This window comes from Falco punctatus (genome assembly GCF_963210335.1).
Source record: "Falco punctatus genome assembly, chromosome: 6".
NCBI lineage: Eukaryota > Metazoa > Chordata > Aves > Falconiformes > Falconidae > Falco > Falco punctatus.
The window spans coordinates 3,208,009-3,231,538 of NC_137585.1; the positions used below are offsets into that span (position 1 = coordinate 3,208,009).

General features: G+C 50.9%; 1 protein-coding gene across 1 annotated transcript in view; it reads left to right on the forward strand.

The window, feature by feature from the left end:
* The window catches only part of GPR156 (G protein-coupled receptor 156), a 60,456-nt gene extending 37,780 nt beyond the window's left edge, over positions 1 to 22,676 (forward strand). The window contains exon 11 of the mRNA XM_080391200.1: positions 176 to 22,676. Coding sequence (XP_080247326.1) covers positions 176 to 1,354 — 1,179 coding nt within the window. The 3' untranslated portion in view covers positions 1,355 to 22,676. The remainder of the gene's footprint in view (positions 1 to 175) is intronic.
* The last annotated feature ends 854 nt before the right edge of the window (positions 22,677 to 23,530 follow it).

The window sequence follows — 23,530 nt, forward strand, 5'->3', positions numbered from 1 at the left end:
CCCACACCCGCGTCTGGGGCTGCAGGGGAGGACGGGTCACACGCGCTGCCAGTGTGGCTCTTGCAGAGTGCAAAGAGGGGCGATTCATTTATCTGGCAGCACTTGCTTCCAAATCGGCGGCGTTTTCGTACCCTCCGCCCGCCCCGCGCTTGACAGGCCTGTTTGTTTGATGCAGAAAAATGCCGTGATCGAAAGCCTGCAGGAGCAAGTGAGCAGCGCCAAGGAGAAGCTGATGAGGCTGATGTCTGCGGAGAGCAGCTGTGATCCCCGTGCGCTGCCGCCGGCTGCCTGCACCCGGAGCGCGGGGTGGCATGGGGATGTGCCGGGGGACAGCTGCCCCCCGGATCTGGAGCAGGATGGGTGGCAGCCTCCCTGCTTGCTGGGTACACCGCCTCTTTGCAGCGATGCTCAGGACCTGCGGAAAGATGGGAGGCAGGAGGCTGTTTGCTCTCGGGTGTTGCTTTTTGACATGGGGGATGGCATCGAACGTGGCCTGAAAGATGTCCAGGAATGCGGGACGCCTGCGGGGCAGGGGCAGCCTCCAGAGCAGAGGCCGGGCCAGGACATCTCAGCTGGCGTGGCCTGGGAGCCATCCCCCAAAGTCAGCTACGTCAGCAGCGAGAAGCTGCGGGAAATCTTACAAGAGCTGAGCCTGGATGGCAAAACCCACAGCCCACCCTTACCTGGGAGACCCCCGCGTGACAGCCAGGGCCCCCCAGGCGAGCAGGGAGGAGCGTGGGGGGCCCAGGAGGGCTACCTGGGCATCCACACGCCCCTCAGCCCCTACCTGGCAAGGCGTCGGCGGCAGATTCTGCTGCCCCCCACCTCCACCCGCTTCCCTGGACACATGTCCCCCCGTGCCAGCCGTGGGGTGGAGGTGGCAGGTAGCTGGAGCCGTGGGGAGCCGGCACGTATCTCCCTGGGGAGGGAAGGGGAGGTGGCTGGCAGAGGGCTCCTTCGCCCACCAGCACCATCACCTCCAGCCGCCCCTGGGGAGGTCTGCCTCCAGCCGGAGGGATGGCCAGGATGGCCGGAGTGCCAGGGTGCTTTGCCATCCATCCCGCGGGCCCAGCAGCGGCAGGGCACCCTGAGGGGACCCGCAGAGCCCTCCCTGCGCTCACTGTACTATTACCCGGACTCTGACTCCAGCAGCAGCAGCTCTGAGGAGATGTTTCACGGCTGCCACCGGCCCTGCTGCGAGGTTTGCTTCCAGAGCCCACGCAGCTCCCTGGGCAGCAGCAGCACGGACACAGACACAGAGCCCAGCGGCTGCATGGGCCACCGGACAGAGTACCATGGTGGGCCCCAGCCCGTGGTGAATTTCAAAGAAGATCTGAAACCCACCTTTGTGTGACTGGGAGCACCCCTGCCCCAAAGGCAAGTGCCCTCCCAGCCCCGAAACACGGCGTGTTTTCAGTGATGCTCGAGCCACGCATCCCTCAGGGATGTGTCTTCTGGCATCTGGGGGACAGCAATAAACTCACCCCGTTCTTTGCAGCGTCCGCGCCAGCCTGGTCAGCGGTGACTGCAGACTGCGCTTGGCTGAGAGGTGGCTGGCAGCGCTCGGGGGGTGGCGATGGTTTTGTCCTGGCTACTCCGGGCAGCTGCCTGCATCCCGCAGATACCCAGCACGGCTGCCCATCCCAGGGCCGGCAGCGGAAAGACCTGCGAGAGCCCAAAGTTCGTGGTCTCAGAGGGCTTTCCCTGGAGAGCTGGGTGCTTCACAGCAGCGCGGAGCAGCACCATGTCTCGGAAACGCGCGTGGCTTCTTGCCCGCAGCAGGTGGGCGGGCAGAGGACTCCATCCCCGCAGCTGCTGGTGCACAGCCTCCCACCAGCACCACACCGGCTGGAGACTGAAGCTGTTGCAGGCTGCTCGAGATGCTGCTCCCCAGCAAAGCAAGGACCTGGCCGTGGAATGTATGCAGGAAACTTTTGGGGAGGGTTGTATTTTTTATTTCTGAGTGAGAAAATGGAGTCCAAAGGTGACATCCCTGGAGGTGTCTTTGTGTTTTATGTCATTCAGTTGCACGGTCGTGGGTGAGACGGGTCGGAGCTGAATGGAAAGGCAAGGATCTGAAAAGGTTTTTCTTTTCTGTTTCTTGCCTTGTGTTTCTGGGGCCTGCGCCCTTCTGTATGTCTTTGTATGGATGATGTAGTCTGGAATGAGGTTTGTTTAAATTAACATGGTCTGTTTAATTTTTATCTTAGAAATACCAAGAACAGTAAAGCCAGTGCGCCTGCTTTGGGGGGGATATTTGTGAAGGCATCTCAGCGTATCATTACCCCTACAGGAGAAGTCTGGGATGCTGAGACCTGATGCGCAGTGCATAAAACCCCTCTGGGGAAAGGTTTTGTTGAAAGGGCCAGTGACAGAGGAATCCCAAACCATGTTTTGAACGATGCACGGTAGCACTGCCCTCTCCGTTATCCCGTATCAGCGTGTGCCCTCACTGCTGCCTCCCTTCACCACTGACATCTTTGTTTTTTCCCCACCGCCTCTGCGGTTTTCCAAGGTTGTTGAATTTCTAGGGCAAATCACCAAACTCAATAATCTTATGGGGAACAATATTCCCATAGCCCCTCTTCGCTTCTAAAATGGAAACACCCCAAGAGGGTAATCCCGATTTTTTTCTTTTTTGGTCATCTTTTGCTAACAGAAACCCATTTCTTTCATTTTTTTCTTTCACAGCTGTCTGAGCACTTAGGGCTGCGGCCTGGGTGAAATGCGTTGACTGGGGGTCCCCTACCTCTGCAGGGCAAACCTGCAGCTGGGGCTGGAGACAGAAGCCCAGGCAGGGCGCCAGTGTGGAAAGTCTCCTGTGGTCCCAGCGGAGGGGACAGCTGCCAGCGCAGCCCTTGCTGGCGCAGAGGGATGCTGAACCAGCCAGAGGTGGGTAGGAGCAGGGCAGGGGTGGGTTAGCAAGGCATGCCACAATGTGCCCTCCACAACACTTTCTTGGGCATCCCCCAGAAAGCATTTTTTTATCATCTGAATCCACCCTGTGCTATGCTGAAGCTGCAGGGAGCTCTTGTAGAGCCAGAGAGTGCCGCACACCTAGCCCCAGGAGCGGGAGCACCTGGCGAGCCTGCAGCGACCAGCGTTTTGTTTATAACTGGCGCTTTATCTGTAACTATCTTTTCATTCAACAGGCTGAAGCGTGTCTGGCTCCACGGCGTGGGGAGCTGGGACGCTGGCGTGGGGACCCCCAGGCTGCGCAGCAGCAGGCAGGGATCTCCGGCTGCCCTCTCCCGGGGTGTGACTGGGAGAGCTGGGGAGGGGGTCCTGCTGCGGGTGGGGTTCGGGGAGGCCCTTTCCCCATCGCCTCCTCCAAGCCAAGGCTGGGGAAAGCTGCTTGCAGTTTTGCAGTGCTCGCAGCAGGGGCTGCTGCTGCCACACCGGGTGTGCCCGCAAACCTCAAGTGCCCCACGCAGCGCATCCCACGGCATCCCCACGCTGGGACAAGGGGGGGTGGCTGAGGATGCTCTAGGGACCCTATTAAATACGGGGCAAAACGACTTTTCCAAATTGGGGCAGACTTCTCCCCACCCCCAAGCATGTTGAGAGTAGCACTTCAGGACTAGGAAATACTGCAGCACAGTCATAGGGACTGATCAACCATGAAGCCACCTGGCAGCAGCTGATATAAAAATTAACTTCAAATCCACTAGCGAATGCAGAGAAACCCTCCAGAGGACTTTGAACCTATGGTTTGTTTGGGAATTCATCACTGGAATTTCGGGCAGTTGCTTTTCTGTCTGGTGACCAGCAGCCGCCAACTGGAAGCTGCACAGCATGTGATGGCACCTACTAAGGCCAAGAGCATCCCGGCTTGTATGAGAAACAGTGTGGCCAGCAGGACAAGGGCAGTGATTGTTCCCCCGTACTCAGCACTGGTGAGACGGCACCTCAAATCCTACGTCCAGTTTTGGGCTCCTGACTACCAGAGGGACGCTGAGGTGCTGGAATGTGTCCAGAGATGGCAATAGAGCTGGGGAAGGGGCTGGAGCGCAAGTGCTACGAGGAGCTGCTGAGGGAAGTGGGGGTGCTCAGCCTGGGGAAAAGGAGACTCAGGGGGGACCTTACCGCTCTCTACAACTCCCTGAGAGGAGGTTATAGCGAGGTAAGTGTTGGTCTCTTCTCCCAAGTAACAAGCGATAGGACGAGATGAAACAGCCTCCAGTTGTGCCAGGGGAGGTTTAGATTGGATATTAGGAAAAATCTGTTCACCAGAAGGGTTGTCAAGCATTGGAATGGGCTGCCCAGGGATGTGGTTGAGTCACCATCCCTGGAGGTATTTAAAAGATGTGTAAATGTGGCACTCGGGGACATGGTTAGTGGTGAGCTTGGCAGCGCTGCGTTAGTGGTTGGACTCGATGATCTTACAGGTCTTTTTCAGCCTAAATGATTCCATGATTCTGCATTCTACACGCGCACAGAAGGCTGTTCACATGTGCGTGTGCATGTGCACACATAAAAACTCACTGGTGCTTTTGATGACCCCCAGCCCTGGCCTCCCCTGTACCTTCCAAGGAATACACATTTGATTCAGCTGGGGAAGAGTCAAAGCACCATGTGATGAATGGGGCTGCCTGCATGGGAAGAAAGGACAGAGCCAGACAGTGGGCTGCCTTTCATTGCCGTCGGTGTTACGGGATCTTTGCTTCGGGCATGGCACAGGCACACAGAAGAGCCTTCATGCTGCTTAACGGGGCACCTGGCTCAGGCACCGAATTCAGCATTTGGTTCCCCCGTGGCTCTTTGTACAGTCTTTGGAGAATCCTGTCTCTCCCCATTAAGCCATTCAAAGCACCTTAATTAGAGCTTTGCCCTGAATCCGAGATTTCTGAGCAGCTGTAGGGCCAGCTGCACATGTTCTGTGAAGGCAGAGAGGAAGACTGTGAGAGCTGGGAAGGCAGCTTATGGCAGCAGGACCGTGAGTGCCCTGATTGATAACTATGACTCTCTTTCTTGCCACTGATGATGGATATAGCCTAAAGTGAGCCCTCTCTCACTCAGGGAGGCTGTAGTAGCCGTATCCCACTTGAGCAATTCCTTCTCCAATGTATCTGCTGTCTAAATCTGTTCCCCGTAGGGAAGGCTGTGCCTCTTTGCAGTTCTAGGCAGAAACTTCCACCTTCAAGACACTGAAATGAGAGGTGAGCGACTGGGAGGAGGCTGCCTGCCTGCGCCCAGGGGAGCGCTGGACTCACCGTCCTTACAGATGTGCTCATGGTGCTTCGGGGCATGTGAGAAACTGCTGCTACCCAGAAGCTACAGAGCAGCCCGTGGCCATCCTGTATGCCTTATCCCAGCACCCTGTCCCCATCCCAGCAACATCTGCCGGCAGAGAGGTCCCCTCTCCAATGACACGCAGGGCAGCAACATCAGCCAATGCCGATGAGGTCCTTTGAATTCCCAAGTCGTGTTTCTAAGCTGTCCTTCCCCTGCTTGCTGTGCACCTCTGCGGGCTCCAGCTGCGTGACTCCTGTGCTGTCTGCAAACCATGGGAGGAGAGGAGGGGTCCACTGCAGCCAGCACCCCTGAGCCCTACCATGCACCGTGCAACAGGAGATGCTCCACAGAGCGGAGCCTTTCCCTGCCCACGGGACCGTTTACGGGTGCTGCGAAGCTCTGTAGCCCCCACCGCTCCCCTCACTCCAGCGATGCACTGACACCTCTGTGTCATTTCCTTGCTGATGGCTGTTTCGGAAGGGTCACATCCCAGCCGGTGTGAGATGTCTCCGTGTCCCTGCTCGCTGGGCCTTGGCAAGAGCCAGGAAGGCAGGAAGCCTCGAGGCTCTGGTGCCGCAGCCACCTGCCATCGCTCGGGCTGCCTGTTACCCTGTCAGCTTGTGACTGCTTAGGAAATAACAAAACTGATTTTGGTTGTGATTCAGCTGCCTGGATTAAAAAAAAAAAAAAAAAAAAAGGGGGGGGGGGAAATAAAGAGATTTGTTAGCTAGAGTAAAGAGGGATTAAGCCAGGCTCTCTGGGAGCAGCGTGCTGACTATTGGTGTGGAAGTTTCCCCATTGCCTTGTGTTGGTGTTAGCAGCTGGGGTCTGTGGGGAACCTCTCACTCTGAGCTCTGATATCAGGGCAGTTATTAGCAATAGTGGATATTCAAAAGCACTGCAAAAGGGGAAACCCACAGGTGTCCTTAGCCCAGAGCAGCCAGCCTGTGTGACCTGTGGAGCTGCACAGGGACATTCCTTTGGCACAGTGGAGAGCAGCAGGCAGGGGCCCTAGGTCTCCAAGTAGCCTGTGCTGCAGGGTTTGAGGAGGCGAGGGAGCACCTACACCAGTTCATGAACTCCACAGGTCCAGAAGAAGCTCCAGAAAAGTCCTCCTCAAGTCCAACATCCATGAGGGCTGTGGAGAAGCGCTCTCCTCCTAAGCAGCTTTACTCTCCCAAGCCCAGAAATCAGGCCTGTTTCTTACCTTACCCAGTTTTTCATGGGTGTCTTCTCCTTGGCCTCTACCTCTAGCCATGTACTACTGAAACTGCGGCAGCTGCTCTTACCCCAGGCTCTACTCTGACAGCCAGAGCAGCAAAGCTGTCAGTGTCCAGTTGCGAGGCACCAAAGGCATCAGTGTAAGCTGCATTCTGATTGCTGGCCTTGTGCTGCAGAAAGCAAGCTTGTCCTTGGGGGACTCCTAGGAGACAAGAAAAAACATCAAAAGATTCGGGAATCCTGGGGTAGCAGGAGAACTGGGGATGTTTTAGCAGTTGGTGTTACTAGCAGGAACTTTCTGCTACGTTACATGATTGCGCCCTGTGGAAATGATCCCTGCACATACCTGGCTGAGCACGTGCATGGGATACCTCCACGGGGTTCCAAGCACTGAGTTCTTCCCACGTTACAATGGTGTATTGAAGCTGCTGGAGTGCGTTCACCTCAGAGCGCGTACCTCCCAGTGTCTGCAGCAGTGAGGTTTCTTGCTTTCATGCCCACGTTGCCGCCTTTCCCCCGTGTAGAGGAGCCTGTAGCTTGGCTGGTTGTCTTCTAACTCAGGCATCCATAGCTTTGTGCTTTGTGCTGCAAGAGCACCATCATTTACATCAGAATTTTTAACTGTTTTTTTTTTTTTTTTCCCCTGTCCTGGAGGTTCTTGCAGACAGGATGGGTGCGAGGGACTTTGTCCTGCCAGGCAGCTATATAAAGCACTCGGTGATTCAGCATTTACTGCGCCCTACACAGATTCCACTCTTATCATACCAGCAGGAATGTGGGGCTAGAAGGGATCTCCTAGTCATCGTCATGTTCCCCAGCCATGACAAGCACTGGGTCATAAAGTCCCTCTTGTTAATTCATCACAGTCCATCTTAAAGAGTCATCAGGAATTTTCTTGGCAGGTTATTCCAGAACCTCACTCACAGAAGGAAACTTGTTTCTGATTTGCAGCCCACATTTTTTCTTAGCCTATTTTTATCAACTTGTTCTCATGCCAATGCTGTCTTCTAGTTAGTAGCTGTTCTTCCTTTTCCTTCTCTAACCTGCTCTCTTAACATGCCGAGGAAGAACGTGGCCTTTCTTCCCAGGATCCCTGGTCTACTCAGAGAAGAGTCTAATTTTAGCTCCCTGCAGCAGCTCCTACCTGCCCCTCCGCCAGCCTGCAGGGAGGTGGGCGGGCGAGCTGGGTCCATCGCTGCCAGGTCGTGCTCTTGCCATGGGAGGGGGGCTGCCCCCACCGCCCCCTGCCTCCAGCTGTACAGGAGGCTGGGACAAGTTCAGCACGATGCTAGAACGGGATCGCACTCACCTTTGGAAAAGCGCACAAGAAGAAACACTCGTTGGTGGTTCAGGCGTCAGGAGCAGGCCAGGTGGGTCAGCGGGAGCTTGGCATTTTCTCTGCAAGTCTGCAACGGACGTGGGGTTCCCAGCACCCATCGGACACCAGGTTTGCCAGCAGTATTTTAATATACTCACAGAGTAAGGCCTGTCTGTCTGTGTTTCCTCCCAGTGCACCTCCTGCAAGTTATGAGAGGTGCACCTGTGCCTGGTAGGCGCAGGATCCCTGAAAAGCTTTTGCTTCTTGGGGCTTCCCATGGCTTAGGCAGTCTGTAAGGACCTGAGTTCCTTAGAAAGCCCCTGGTACCTCTGAAGGCGCCCATAGGAAGGGAAAATGAAGGCACACCCTGCGCAGTGTCCTGATGACGTGATCCAAAACAGGAATGGCATGGATGTTTTATTGGCCAAGGTGAATATAACGAGCAGGGCACCTTTCTGGAGTTGTGCGCTGGTTTCCAGGCAATTACGTCTCGTATCTAACCCAAATGAGTCGGGCGGTATTTCAAGCCAAAGAGAACTGCAAGAATAATATCAGCTGATGCAATCGCACCTTGAATTTACAGCAGTGCTAGGCAGATCCATGAACAGTGGGATACTCTGTACATGATTACAGCAAATTCAAGCCCTTGTTTGAAAGCAGCTGGGTTTTGGTTGGCTTTTTTTTTTTTTTTTTTTTTGACAGTCCCCCAAATACAGGTGCTGGATAAAGACTTCCTATCCTCTGTCCGGTGAATCTTTCATTCAATGGTGGATTACGCTTTTGCAAATATTGGGTTATTTTCTCACTATTACAGCCTTTTTCATACCCATAGCAAAACCACATTCAGTGCTTTTCTGCTTCTGCAATCCAGTCTTCACAACTCTTTTATGGTGAGGTCTTTTTCCTAGTTCTAACACCTGATACCAGCATGCTGCAGTCCATGGGGGAGGCCGGCTCTCCAGTTCCTGGAAGCCCAGCATTACTGGGTACCCGCTGCGCCACGGTAGGACACCTTTTGGGGTAAATTCCACCCTCTGATGGAAAAAAGCTCTCAGCCCCCACTGCCTTCAGCAGCAGCTGCTTGAGGGCATCTGAATCTAGCCCTCAAATAAGCAGACAAGCCCAGCAACAAAGAGTACCTGAGGATGACGTGGGTCTAATTTACTCAAGAAGACTCAGGAGTCAAGAGCCTTGTCTCTTCTACTGACTGTTGTGCTCATCTCAGAGAGAGAAGAGACCATATTTTTTCTCAGAGAAAAAAACCATGGTCTCTTTTCTGTCTGGCACCTGTCACTCAAGCGAACACAAGGCCACCTCTCTGAGATGCATTAAGGCTTCTTCACTCTATGGTTGCAAAAAAGGCTTTGGGTGCTTCACCAGGAAAGCCTGAGAGACAGGCTGACCCATCAAAGAGCAGGAAAACGAGAGCTGATGCTCCCAGCTGGGCCCTGGTTCACTTCCTGGGCCAGTGAGTCTTGGACCTCAGTGAGAATCCCAGACAGCCTCTGGAAAAAGTGAGTGAGAGGCCGGGGGAGGTTGGGAAGGAATGCAGGCAATGAACTGGCTATCGATAGAGGCCACCAATGTTTTTGCTGTTGAATAAGCAGTAGTTGCTGTATGCAGATGGTTTGTTCCCAACAGCTGGTTTTAGTGAGTCAATATTTCTGCACCTGTCCATGCATATATTTGTGTCCCTACACAAAGGGGAAAGATCCCACTTTCTCAGGATCGCCCCACTGTCTGGAATAATTGGAATTTGACAATCATAGATTAGAAAGAGCCAAAGACCATGCTCCCCATCAGCAATCCAAGCATCTGCTGGAGCAAGTATGAGGTTTCTACCACTAAACAAAGATTTTTCTAGATGATGACAGCATTAGAAACAACTCTGCAAGCATGTGAGTTGCATCTGTTAAGGTGCTTAAATAAAAAAGTCCTCTTGCAGCCTTCTTCTGGGAAAAAATAAGTGCCCTGCCACACAATCAGACCCCGAGCTGCAAGGGGGCCGCAGCCCTACAAGGAGAGATGACGCCTCTATGCTGGACACAGCAGGCACCTATTTATTTCGCAGAACTGGGCCATCCTCCCCCTGATCCAGACAGCATCAATCTTGCAGCAGCAGTGGGAGGTAAGGTGGGGTTTCTGCCGGCCACCTACCTGCCGGTACAGCTGGAAATCTAGGAACAATATCGTGTCAAACATTATTCATCGGGTTTCGAGACCGGTGCCAAGCCCTGTGCAGCTAACAGCTGAGCAACCGAGATTTTTGTCTCTCCTTTTACAGGATTGTTATAAAATAATTTCCCTCTGTGACCAGTTAGGCTGTTCTAATGCACAGTCATAAATGAGACATTGACTTCTAAAGATCTTCCTACCCTTAGGGTGGCAGATGAAAGAATAGGTCACAGCTTTGTTCTGCCGCAACATGCCTGGAAGTGTTGAGAGACATGCTTTCATTACAGGGAAATTTCCACTGTCTCATTGGTTTTTGCAAGTTTGCAGCCTACCTGTAGAGTATAAAAGAAACGCAGGGCTGGCCAAGACAGATACAAGGCATCGATTTGCTTATGCCATTTAGGCAGCAATAGCTGTCCTACTGTTGGAAAGAGCGTGTTGACTTCCACCTCTAACACAAACCTTGTGGCGTTTTTTCAGTGACCTGGCAAGCATGTCCAAGCCCAGGGTAACATAAATTCATTTAATAAACCTGAATATCATATTTGCAAAATAAAGTGATCAGCATAAGGGAAGTCCATGACACAGTGCTGTGAAGGATGTTGCTCAATTTCAGCTGCCAAGCAGATTGTTCCTCTAAGACTGCCTATGACTGAAGTCCCCAGTATAATACCACTATTTTAAAGACTCTGCAGTAACCCATGGAATAAATAAATAAAAGTTCTGGGGGTGTTCCAGATAATAAGGAGCTTGTCCTGCAGCAAAAAGGTCTCCAATGAAGAATAAAATGTTAGATGTCCAGAGTATGCAGCAATTAGCAGATTTTGATAATTGGTGAGAACAGAAATGATCAAAACAGAAGTGAGAGAAAGTGAAATGCTTTATGATTGCATTACCTAACAGTTAATGTTCCTATGTCTTGGGATGCATAATATACCCTGCATATTAAGGTTGCACAGCATTTCCCATAAAAATACCTTGGCCTCACTTGCTTATCATTTTCTTAAAGCTTAAGCATTATACCAAATTTTTCATGCTGAGTGTACTGGAAATCTAAAATGAAAGTGATTCAGGACATTTCCAAGAACAAGGCTAACAAAAATGCATTTGTCCTCATTTCAAGCATGTCTGTCTGGTTTTTGTCTGAGACACTTCATCTCCCTCACACCACACAAACCTAAATCTAGCTTCTGTGGGTCTTGACAAAACCCATCCAAACCGGACCACACTTTATGACCTTAAAAAATCACAGGCCACACAGATCCGCCAAGGCTTCTTAGCATTTAATGGACAACAAGCTATCCCCAGATCATCCCTGGAAACTCCACGCTGGCTGAATACGCTCCACATCCTTGCAGCTGCTAAAGCACCCACCTGCGAGTCGCTGTGGTTCCCAGTGGGAGGGTGCACTGAGCTGCCAGCAAAGTGGGGCTTCGCTCATAAAGGTGATGACCACCGTGCTGGCAATGAAGCAGCGCGCCAGAAGAAGCGGTTGTGAAAGCCAGTTGTGGGAGGAAAGCGGTAGATCTGGTTGAAGAACCTGTTGTGACTGGGGCTGGAATAGCTGGGGGAGGAGGTGGTGGAGCAGGGAAAGATGGTGTGACCGGGGCAGAGGAGGGAAGATGGGAATCTTCATTTTCTGAATCAACAAAGAATAGGAATGAGGATAGAGAGAAGGATTAAATCGCCAAGGACTCGGGGTCTGGGAGCAGCTGTTGGGCAAAAAAATAAGACAAGGGAGCAGGGGAAAGAGCAGAGGTGAAAAGACCTGTGATGGCAGAACAAATCAGGTGACTAGGAGTGGGAGTGGGACGGGGTGAGGTATGGCTGTGGCTTGAGGTGGGATGCAATTAGTGAAGGCAGGAGGTGAGGAGAGGAGAGACCCTGACTTGACAGTGGTGGGGCAGGCAGCAGAGGAGGTAGCAAAGGAGCTGTTTGTTTTTAAGGGTCTGGAAAAAATAGGACTGGAGAGAACACAGATGGAAACAAGCGAAAAAGCTCCTGGTGGCACATGCTGCTCTCCAGAGTTTGGGAGGGAACCCAGGCATCCTGAAATTCTCATCTCATCTGCTGCCAGCACATGGATTTGAAAGGCAAGGCTCTAACGCTGGCCAGCAGCACAGCGATCTCTGCCTGCTCCCACCCTTGCCTTCATTAGCTGGAGAGGGCACGGTCACCTGGGTTGCCTCTACCAGTCCCTGGAAGAGGTCCTTGTGGTGGATCTGTTACAAGATTGTTAATGAACCTCATGGATGTGCATATTGTGGCATCCTTGCTAGGTCGAGTTGGCTTTAAAACAAACCAGCCGGGATCCTAAAAAGCAGCACACAGTAGTCTGTGCCAAAAAGGCTCGGAAATCAAGCATTCAGAAGCATCCAGAAGGCTGGAATTAAAATAATTTGTGCAAACTTAATTTGGCTTCATTTTGGCGTGTATGACTTTGTGGAAAAGAAGCCTGGAAGGGACCTCAAGGAGCCATCTGGGGACTCCAGTCCATCTCTTTTCCCCCAAGGCAGGGCCAATTATTCCTAGACCATTCTTGACAAATATTTCTCTAATCTTCTCTTGTGAGACAGATGTTAATGACATGTTTGCATACTCTTTCTTAATGGGATCCTGCCTCAGTGCATAAAATATAACAGGACCATGCTGTGGAAGAAACTGGGAACACAGCTGGAGAAAGGACAGGCTCGTGGTTCAGCTTGCAGGCTGCTGCCTTGGAGAACTGCCTCTGCTTCAGAGTTCTTGGCTGGTCATTTAAATCGGACTTCTCCCAGGTGGTCATTAATTGTGTTTTCTCTATTTTCTGGGTGCTCAGCTTGAAAATACTGCCTCTGATTTAATTGTCTATGCTCAGTGCCTTGTTTTGGTACAGCGTTAGGGCTTTAATTTTACCACCACCACCACCCAAACAGCCCAGCTCATGGTGCATTGGTTGCCATAGACTGGGAAATAAAACTGAAATTCTTACACACCATGCTCAGCACTGGCTGTCGTAAGTCACTCATCTCCCACTTCTCAGCTGACCCTTCCCTGTGTGCCCTGTCAGCCTTCGTCTCCTCACACCTTGCTTATTCTGCTGAAAGCACATGCACAGAACCTCACAGCCATGAATGATGATGCCCAGTTCCTGTGTTTTGTTTGTGGACAGTTCCTCTGACTATTTTATTAACTTCAGGTTTCTTTATAACCACCTCATCCTCAAAGGTATATGCATTCAGTGCAATTAATTACATCAGTAACATCTATAATCACCTTAGGGAAAAATCAGCAAAATGCCCAAGAACTGACAGCATACAGGACACCAGGAACTGCTGTAGTGGATCACAGGATTGTGGGGGACAGAAGGGACCTCTGGAGAATATCTAGTCCAACCCCCCTTGCTCAAGGAGGATCAGCTAGAGCTGGTTACCCAGGACCGTGTCCAGCCAGGTTTTGTATTTTTCTAGAGATGGAGACTCCATAACCTCTCCAGCCAGCCTGCCCCAGTCTTTGGCTACCTCCACAGTAAAAAGTGTTTTATTGTGCTCAGGTGGAGTTCCATGTGTTTTAAATTATGCTTATTGCTTGTCCTGGCAGTGTCTCCCTCTTCTTCATTCCCTCCCAGCAGGTATTTATATGCACTGACAAGATTCCTCCTGAGTCTTTTCTTCTCTAGGCTGTAGAGTCCCAGCTCTCTGTGTCCTCCCATGTTTGAGGGATGCTCTGGTCTCTTAATCATTTTTTGCAGCCCTTTGCTGGACTCACTCCAGTAAGTACATGTCTTTTGTGTACTGGGAAGCCAAGAACAGGGCACAGGGACTCCAGGTGTGGGCTCACCCACCACTCAGTAGTGGGGAAAGATCACTTCTCTTCACCTGCTGGCGATGCTTTTCCTAATGCAGCCCAGGATGCTGCTGGCTGTCTTTGCTTTGAGGGCACACTGCTGGCTCATGGCCAGCTTGTTGTCCACCAGACCCGCTCAGGTCCTCCTCTGCAGAGCCCCCAGCATGTACTAGCGCATGGGGTTATTCCTCCCCAGGTGCAGGACTTTGCATTTTGTTTTGTTGAATTTCATGCCATTCCTCCCTGCCCAATTCCCCAGCCTGTCCAGGTCGCTCTGGATGGCAGCACACCATCTGGTGTATCAGCTCCTCCCAGCTTTGTATCATCTGTGTATTTGCCAAAGGTGTACTCTGCCCCATCATCCAGATCACTAATGAAGATGTTAAACAGTGTAAGACCTAGTAACAAGGTATTACCTCTAGTGACTGGCCTCTAGGCGGACTTTGTGCCACTGATCACGATGCCCTGGGTCCAGCCATTTAGCCATTTTTTGATCCACATTGCTGTCCACTTCTATAACCCATATTTTTTTCAGCTTGTCTGTGGGGATGTTATGGGAGATGGTGTCAAAAGCCTTAATAAAGTCAAGGCAAAGAACATCTGCTGCCCTCCCCTCGTTCACCAAGCTTGCTCGTCAGGTTGGTTAAGCCCCATTTCCCCTTTGTAAATCCATGTGGACTACACTCAGCCACCTCCTTGCTCTTCATGCTTCTGGAAATTGTTCCACAATTTCTTGCTCCGTTGCCTTTTCTGGGATTGAGGTGAGGCTAATGGGACTGAAGTTTCCCAGATCCTCCTCCTTGCCCTTCTTGATGACAGAAGTGACATTTGCTTTCTTCCAGGCTTCAAGAACCTCTCCTGATCACCATGATCTTTCAAAAAGTCACCTTGCAATGACATCGGCCAACCCCCTCAGTGCTTTGTGGCCCTTCACTCAGGAGCCTGGGATTGCTGAAGGACACTCACCGGTCTTCCTCCTGGGTCACCTACCCCTGTTTTTACCTTTGGTACATTTCCTTTTTATGTCAGAGTTTAGTCAGGAGCTCTTTGTTCACCCATACATGCCTCCTGCCACCATTGCTTAATTTTCTTCTTGCCAGGATGGACCACTCCTGAGCTTCAAGGAGATGATCCTTGATTATCAAACAGCTCCAGCCCTTTTCTAGTCCAGTGTCTTGTTCCTGATTGTGGGCAGGGCAAGGTGTTTCAGAGTGTTTTATAAACCTTCTCATACTTCCACATTTAAAGACTGATTTGAAGTCAGACAGCATGTTTCATAGCCTTTCCAAAAAAAAAAAAAAAAAAAAAAAAAAAATTTAGTACTACCTATTTCAGGGGTCGGTATTATCCAGGGACTTGCTCATCAGTGATATCCCGCACCAGTGACTTTCAGAGTCCAGTTAGAAATATAACTCTTCCTGTCACCTGGTGGGAGGCTTCTGACCCCAGAGCCCTCTTACTAGGCATGGCTTTTTAGGGTCCTTCCATAGGTTTGGAGAAAAGAGGCTCCTCTAGGCGAAGTTTAAGATCAGCCCCACCTGAGAAGCAGAATCATCTCCTGGAGAAGTCTCTCACCTTCCAGTGACTAGAAAATAATCTGACTTTAAGTACCTGACATATACAATATCTGCTGAATTTAAGAATACTACCTTCTACTGCTTTTGAAAGTGCCACCTTTCCTGTTAACTGCATTGTCCCTTGCTCCCAGGCTATGAGGCAAAGAGAATTTCCTTTTGAACTCAGAATGGCATCATCAGCTTGATATGGCTTAAATCCAGTCCAATTAAAAATAAATAAATGTAGCACTTCCCTGAAGTCAGATGTCCTGAAATGACTTCTTTACAAAAGCACGTTGTTAGTCCTCCAGGCTTTTTCTGCTTGTAGGCTCTTTTCTTAGGGGACTTTTGGAGTGACTGCTGCTCCAATCACCCTAACCTTGTTTAAACTCAACCATTTCCTTTCCGTGTCCTTACATGCCTACTCATTGTTGCCCACAGAGTTCAGCTTTGCTCTTGCTGCTGGCTTGCAGCCTCTGGTAGGGTCTGAGAGGAGTGAGTGCTCATCCAAGTCTTACAGAACAGCATGTGAGCAATAGCGGCCAGGCAAGATCGGGAGATAAGCTTTGCTGACCATTAGCAAAACAATGGACTGTATGCTCAGTGCTGTTAAATACACAACATAAACAGGGAGGGGAAAAAAAATAGGTTGCTTGTAACAATCACAGTCACAAAATGTTCAGAAGGAAATGAGATTCTGGAAAAGATTTATTTTTTTTTAAGTAATGCAATTGTTTCCATTGATTTCTAGGGCTTTTGGGTGCTTTCATGCTGCTGGTTTCTTGCCTTCAGCCACTTAGGTCTTGCTGCCTGATCCTGAGTCCTGTCTTGTAGAAAAGCTTTTGAATTACATCTCATAGGCTGAAGCAAAAGCAACATGGGTTGTTAGTCTGATTAAATTAGGAAGTGTACTCTGTTATGCACAGAGTAAAAGATTTTGCTATGTCAAGGAGTCCACAGGGAATCAGGGGAAACAGGCTTTTTTTTTTTTTTTTTTTTTTTTTTTCTTTATGGGAAGCACCCAGGACATGCATTTTAAAGACACAGCGGTGAGTCTTTTCTGTTCTGATTCCTGTACCTACTTTTAACCTTTGTGTTTGCAGAACTTCTAGCCTGTCCACATATTTGCTAAATTTTTATGTTTGATAATTCAGTTTCAACACCACATTTTCCCAGATGTTTTAGCAATTTGGGAGAAGGCTCTCCTTTTTAAAACAGCTGACTCTCCATCTCAGGGCGAGGACAGCTGTCAACACCAGATGTACAATGCAGCAACAATTAGTAACCATTTGCAAGCCAAAGATGAAGGAAGTGGTGTTCGATGGTGATTAGTGAGCAGCTAGGGACAGGGATCATTAAATCAGTTAGAGTGCTTGGCAAAATCTCAATGAACAAAATGAAAATAGTGTTACATTTTTGGCCACTTACTAATTAACTGTGCATGTTCTCCCAGGTTCTGAGTAGAATCACCACCTTTAATTCTGGGCTGCAAACTACAGACCCCCAGTTCACAGGTAAGAGGTACAACAACAGTGCAAGTTCACTCCTACGGCTGATGTATGTAGAATGACCAAGGTTTCATAGCTCTATTCAACCATTTTGCTATACATTGTATACTGCAGAGCAATTGTTGCTCTGTGCAGACACATGCGTATTAAACTCCCCCCAGTTTGCCCTGCGGATATCAAGAATGACTCCAACACACTAAGCACTATCATCCCCTTTCTCCCCCAGGGACCTGGTTGTCCTGGGGAGACCGTACCCGTGCAGTTATTTTCAGCCAGGGTAAAAGCAGCTGTGACAGCAAGAGCTCTATGAGCATTTCATTGCAGCCAAGGATCGTAATTTCGGTCCGCAGGGAGCTCTTGCGGCAAGGACAGCATCCTGGGCAGGTCCCACCAGGCACATTGCTGCTTTCTTTGCTGCTTTGGTGATGCAGACATCTTTCCCAACAGCCTCTTCTCCTTCTGTTGGCACCTTGCACCATATGCAATGCTTTCTTTCTGAAAACTATTTCAATAGGAACTAGCAAATCCTCTTCCTGCATTTGTGACAAGGCACAGTAAACCTCATCACCCTGGTGCAATGTCCCCCAGCTGTCTGAAGGAGGAAGTGGAGAAAAATCTCCTTTGTTGGCTGCTGTGCTAGGCTCCCTGTGCAACTTCTATGTCACTGTGATGGCTTGGAAACCCAGCCGGGGTCTCCTCCCCTGCCCATGCCTCTCCCATCTCTATCAAGACCCATCTAAAGAGTAGTCCTAATCCCCTGCCTCAAGTTAAGGCTTCCTAGCCCTACGAGATTTTCTTGAATGGACTGAAGGCCTCAGGGATCAGGCTGGTTTTAACTCTATTTTGAATGCATCCTCAACAGCCAGTTTGGAAGTTGATTGGGGAGGCAGGGAAATAGTGAGCATGGGACATTCATGGGCCCTTCCACCAATACTGTAGTACAGAGAAAACCCCAGGAAACTCAAGGGAACAGGGTTGTGTTAAGAATGATCCATCTGCTCCTTGGTATCCCCTTTACAGAAACAGACAGACCTGCTGACAGCACAGGAAAATACAAATAGAAAGCAAACAGATGTCAGTCTTGTGCTGCTTGACTGAATCTAATGTGAGGGAGAAGATACACACAGGAGAGCCCAATAATTTTCTAGATTTTAACCCTTTCAGACTCCTGAGGAAATGAGCATAATTTTTGCTTTCCAGAAAACACATGTCTGAAACACTCGTCATAGGCTCATTAGACTGACAGAGCTTCTCTGGCTCTGGACACTGTAGTTTTCCAGGGTTATTTATGAAGAAGGTGTTGTCAGACAAATGCTGGAGGAAGGGAAACTGTCCAACTGCACAAGATGTTCTCCTGGCACAGTGGGAAACTTGATGCCTCTTTCAAGAGCCAGTGGGTAAGACCAGCCTTAAACCTGTGCAGAACATCAGTGGGGAGGACTTCCACAGGACACATTTGCCTGCTTAGTGAGTCACTGATGTTGTCTGTGTGTTGCAACGTTGCCCTGAACCTGTATTCAGTGTCTCTGCTTGTTCGACTGCACCGCAAAATTGGGAAACGGAAGCTGCCCGTAGCTCCTGTTACATGAAACTGTTCGGATCACTTGGCTCTATTGGTTTTGGCAAACTCACCTGGAGTCTTGCGAGGCCTAGGTGCACCCACGCACATCCCAATCAGCAGAACATCAGCTGCTCTCTGAAGCAATTGTTGGTGATGACATATTTTGTGACAGGAAACCATTGCAAAACGCTGGGTTCTCAGGATTAAAACCTTCTGTCCTGCTCAGAAAAATAAATGCAACTGGTGAATGTTCTAAACATAGATTCTTTTGGATTTTGTTCTGGGGCAAAAATCAAAACCACTCTTCAGGATTTATTGTCTAATCATTAACGCCTGGGCAGTCAGTAAATTTGTTACTGTTACAATCTCTGATTTTCCACTGGAAAAAAAATATTACAGTTCAACCATAACCATTGAGTTTGCCCACAGCAATCAAACGAGAGGCAAACCATTACAATATCTCACTTAATTTTCCGTGGATGACTCCCTTGGCAATATTAAGGATCCAGATGCAAGACTGGTAGATCCATTAATATCGTTTAGATTCAGTGGCGCAACAAAGTTCAAAACAGCTTTGAGTGATTGCATCCTTATCAGGCCAGCGGAGGAAGCCCTCTCACCGTGGCTTCTGGTGGAATGACACAGGAAGAGCTGCAAGGTAAGCAAACAGAAAATCTTCCCACTGATCTGAGAAGGAAGCAATGGAGAAAAAAATGTATGAGTTCCCTGTGCAGGAACATGTCTACTTGTGCATGTTGGAGCAGACCTATTCAGCATCTGATCAAGAGGAATGGATGTGAAGCTTATATATATGAAATGTAAACAGACAAATGAGAACCCCTAAACAAACAAACAAACAAGCCTCCCCTCCTCTTCTGCTGAGCTCCTTAAAGCTTTGTTCTACCCAGAAATAGTACCAATTTTCCAATTCACTGCCACCTTATGGCATTTCAGAGAGATAACACTTCAGTAATTTCTATCGGACGCTTCATCTTTTCAGGCAGCCTCCCTGGGAACTTGGATGTTACAGAAACACAGCAGCTGTAAAACTGCCCCTTGCATCCCGATTTGGAACAACATTAATGCCTGAGACACTGCATAATAGTTGCTTGTGAAAACTGATCATTAAAACGTCAATTCTATTTATATTTGCAGATTCTAAAGGGCGGTCATTTCATCAGCCAGGGGACCAAAAATAAATGTGAACTTTGCAATGTTGTCAAAAGAGAACCTTTCAGTCTAAAAAAGCAACTAGCTCACTCATGACTCTCTCAAATGATTTTAATTGTCAGTCCATTTTTGAAGTTGAGCATTAAGGCTTAACAGATGCCCTTATCATGTGTTCAGGGTTTTTCTGAAAGCAGTCTTAGCTAAGGAAAGAATCTATGAAAAGACAAACAGAAATTGGATCTGCTTTATAGTTTCCTGTCCCTTCAGATACCCAATAGTCCTTCTTTAAGCACACTTCTGTGGTTTCCTGGTAGATGAGAAGACACTACGACCTGAATGGACAGGCTTTGGAGAGCTGGTTGGTTAATTATTACTCACAAATGTGGGCAGGATTGCATAATAGGAAGTAGAGCAGCTGAGATTTTTGTAATGTGAGTTCCCCAAGTGGATGGATAGACTTGGTATTCAGAAAAGTAACATTAGCAGTAACTGAGAGTTTTGGGTTTGATACGGATTGTTTTGGTACCGAAGAGGAAACTGGGTGATTTGAGGGAAGGGTTATACCATATACAAGAGGGCAAGCATGAAGTTGTTTTCCAAAGGCAGCCTTGTTCTCTGTGAGTGAACAAAGTTGATTTGCTGTTGTTATTACCAGTTCATAGACTCGTTACAAAGCTTTAAGGGACATCTTTCAAATGGACACTGTCAGAATAAATTATGCATTGGTCTGATTTTTATTTACTATTAGGAGTAACAAGAAATGCTAGAGCAAAGAGCTCACCCTCCCCCACCTGCTATTTTTCAGACCACCAAGTTTTTCAAGTAGCAGAGCTCGGCTGTCTCCCTTAGGTTGGTTCTCCTGTTTATATCGCGTTTTGAAAGAACTTTGTCAGAAAACACGACAATGTGATTTGCTTTGGCATTTTGGTGCTCAAGGCCAAAAAAAAAAGTATTTCAAGCTCATTACTGGAATGTCTGGTGGTGCATTTCAGGTAGAGGAGAGCTGGGCACTGCCTAGTTGCATATTTACTTTGTCTTTTTGTGTAAGATTGCTCTTTAGAAAACTAATCCAATCTGTACCCTTGATTTATGACAAATAGTCACACCTGGGACAAACACCTCTACCAAAACAGGAGAGAAAACATCATTTTCATGCTTGGTGGCTTATTGAGATGGTGTCTCAGCAACATTCAATACTCTGGTGTCTCAGAGGGGGCTGGAATGATGAATATAGTAGGGTGGTTTGAGGTGGCTGCAGTACCACTCCAATATTGTGATTTCAGATGTCTTTTAGTCTTTGTTAGAGCACACCATTCTTAGCTGTCAGGTTTCCAGCTGTACGGAGCTGTACAGGTAGCTCATGAAGAATCAAACCTTAAACAATGCCAGGTCCTTTGTAGTAGGTAAAACCATTCATCCTTTACCAGACAGGAAAAAAGGTTTCCAGCAAACTGAGCACCCTGGGGTAAGCAAACAGCTGAACAGGATGATTTTGAGAGACAGGGTTTGCTTTCTGTTTTGCAAAACAGCTCTTGTAAAGGATAAATTTTAGCTGCCTTTGGCCAGGTCTTTGTTTGCTCACATAGCAATGTTGTTCAGAACAGGACTGGGGGGGGGGCGGAGGGGAAGTAAATCTGGCAAAATTTCGAAGCCTTGAAAACAGCAGCTCTTAGACTGTAACGCTGGCAGAAAGTGCTTCTGCTAGTCCAAGTTACTTTGTTTGTGGTATGAACTATTCTGGCAACAACACTTTTTTTTTTTTTTTAATGGCATAAGCAAGCAGTGCTCAATTTTTGCTGAGGTCTGCCGAGTAATTTTACCGAGGTCACAGCAGGGAGCAGTACTCCAGCGCCAGCTTTGCCAGGGCCGGGAACCAATTCCCCTGGGGGATGCTTCAGAGCCATCAAGACGTACAGGCTCTTCCAGAACAGTGCCTGGGACTCTGGCCAGGACCAAGCTCAATCCAGTCACGGTGGCACCAAGACCTGGATATGAAGACCAGCTTGGTAGTTCTAGGCAAACCCAGCTGCCTATAAGAAGGTTTTGCTGGTTAACACTCAATAGGGAGAACTTTCTAAGCATCTTGGTCTTCTTTCCCCACCGCTCAAGCCCAGTTTCTTCACAACTGGCATCCCGCAGCTGCATGGCCACCCCCATGACTTCCAGCACATTTTTTTTAACAAGTCAGCTCCCCACGCTGCCAACCCCTTCCCCACAGGCGCCGTTTTCACACCAAACGCCTATGGATGACCATGCCGCGGGCAGCTGCAAGGGCTCCTTCAACGGGCCCGACAAGGGCCTGAGGGCCTCGCTCCCTGACGGTGTCAGGCACAACTCCCGTTATTTCGGGGGTGCTTCTGCCCCGCCCGCTCGGCTCTGCGCGGCCCAGGCCGAGAGGCAGGCGGCGGGGCAGGCCCCGGGGCCAGCCCGGGCCTGAGGGGCGGCGGCGCCCGCCCTCCCGCCGCACTGAGCGTGCGCGCTCGCCCCACCCCGCCCTGCGCGCCCCCCGGGGTCACGAAGGTGAGCGGCCGTGCCCCGACGGGAGCGGGCGCTGCCCGCGGCGCCGCGCTTCGGGATTGGTCCGTGGCGGAGCGCTGGTTTGCGTCTGCGGGCCGCCTCATCGCCGCGGGCCAATCGGAGCGCCCCGCCGGGGCGGCCAATCGCAGCCCGCGCCCGCGCTCCGCCTCGGGCTGCGGCTTGAAACCGTCCCAGGGCTGTGTGACAGGCGCAGCGCGCCAGGCGATTGGCTCCCCCGCTTCGGCTCTCTTCGGGTTGGCCCGGCGATAGCCGGAAGAGAGGCCTCCTTCCTATTGGCTCCCCGACCGCGCTGCTAGGGCGGTGGCGGCGTTTTCCGATTGGGCTGCCGTTTCGCTTCGGGGAGACTCGGCTGCGCCCGCGATGAGTTCGTGATTGGTTGCGAGCCGTTACAGGCGTTTCCGTAACGAGCTGGGGATTGGTCCCGAGACGGCTCGGGTGTTTCCGTAAGGGCCTCGGGCTGGGGGCTAGCGAGTGCGTCGGGCTCTTCGGCTGGGTATTCACAGAAGGTGCTTAGGGCCGTTCCGCAGCGTAGGGCGGCGACGGGCATAGGCGGCTGCGCGGCTTTGGCGCACACACAGAGCGCAGCAGCAGGAACCCGGCACGCAGCGGAGGCAGCAGCGGGGACAAAGGGACTAATCGGCAGAAACGGGGAGGGGGGCCCGGCGGGAGGCAGCCGGCGCCGGGAGGGAGCGGCAGGAGGCTTCAGCCGGGCGGGCTAGTCCCATGTGCCTTGGACGCCCGGGGAAGCAGCAGCAGCAACCGCCGCCGCCAGCGCTCTGAAGCCGGCTGAGGAGGAGCCGGGGAGCCGCCGCCGTCATGGCCTGCGCCGCCGCCGGCGGCCACCGCCCGCAGTGCAGCGTCCCCAGCCTGAGCCGCCGCCAGCTGCCCCTGCGGGCGCAATGAGGAGCCGCGCCGTGGCCGCCGCCTCAGCGCCGCACTGAGAAGACTCAGCGAGCGAGCGAGGCCGCCCGGACCGCTTCACCCCTACTCCGCCCGCCGCGGATCCCATCGCCCCTGCCGGATCCTCTTCCGAGCGGCCGCATCACCTCCTGCCGGCGGCTCCGGGAGCCTCGAGATCCCTCCGCCGGGGAAAAAATAGTCCCATTCCCTGCCGCCTCCCTCAGAGGCGAGGGGGAAGGAGAGGAGAGGGGAGGGGGAAGGAAGAGGCGGAAGAAAAAGAAGAAGAAGAAAAAAAAAGCCGAAGAGAGAAACGCAGCGGCGGGATCAGAGGAGCCGGGCCGTGAGCCTCCGCCCCATGTGACTGGCGCCCAGGGTGGGGGCAGCGAGGCCTAGCAAACCCCCCTCGCTCGCGGCCGGGAGCGGGAGCGGCGCCGGGGGGGCTGCGGACTGGGCGGAGGCGGCTCTCGGACCCACCGGCGCGGCCGGGAAGGATGGTTTTGTGAGAAACGGGCGGCGTGAGGAG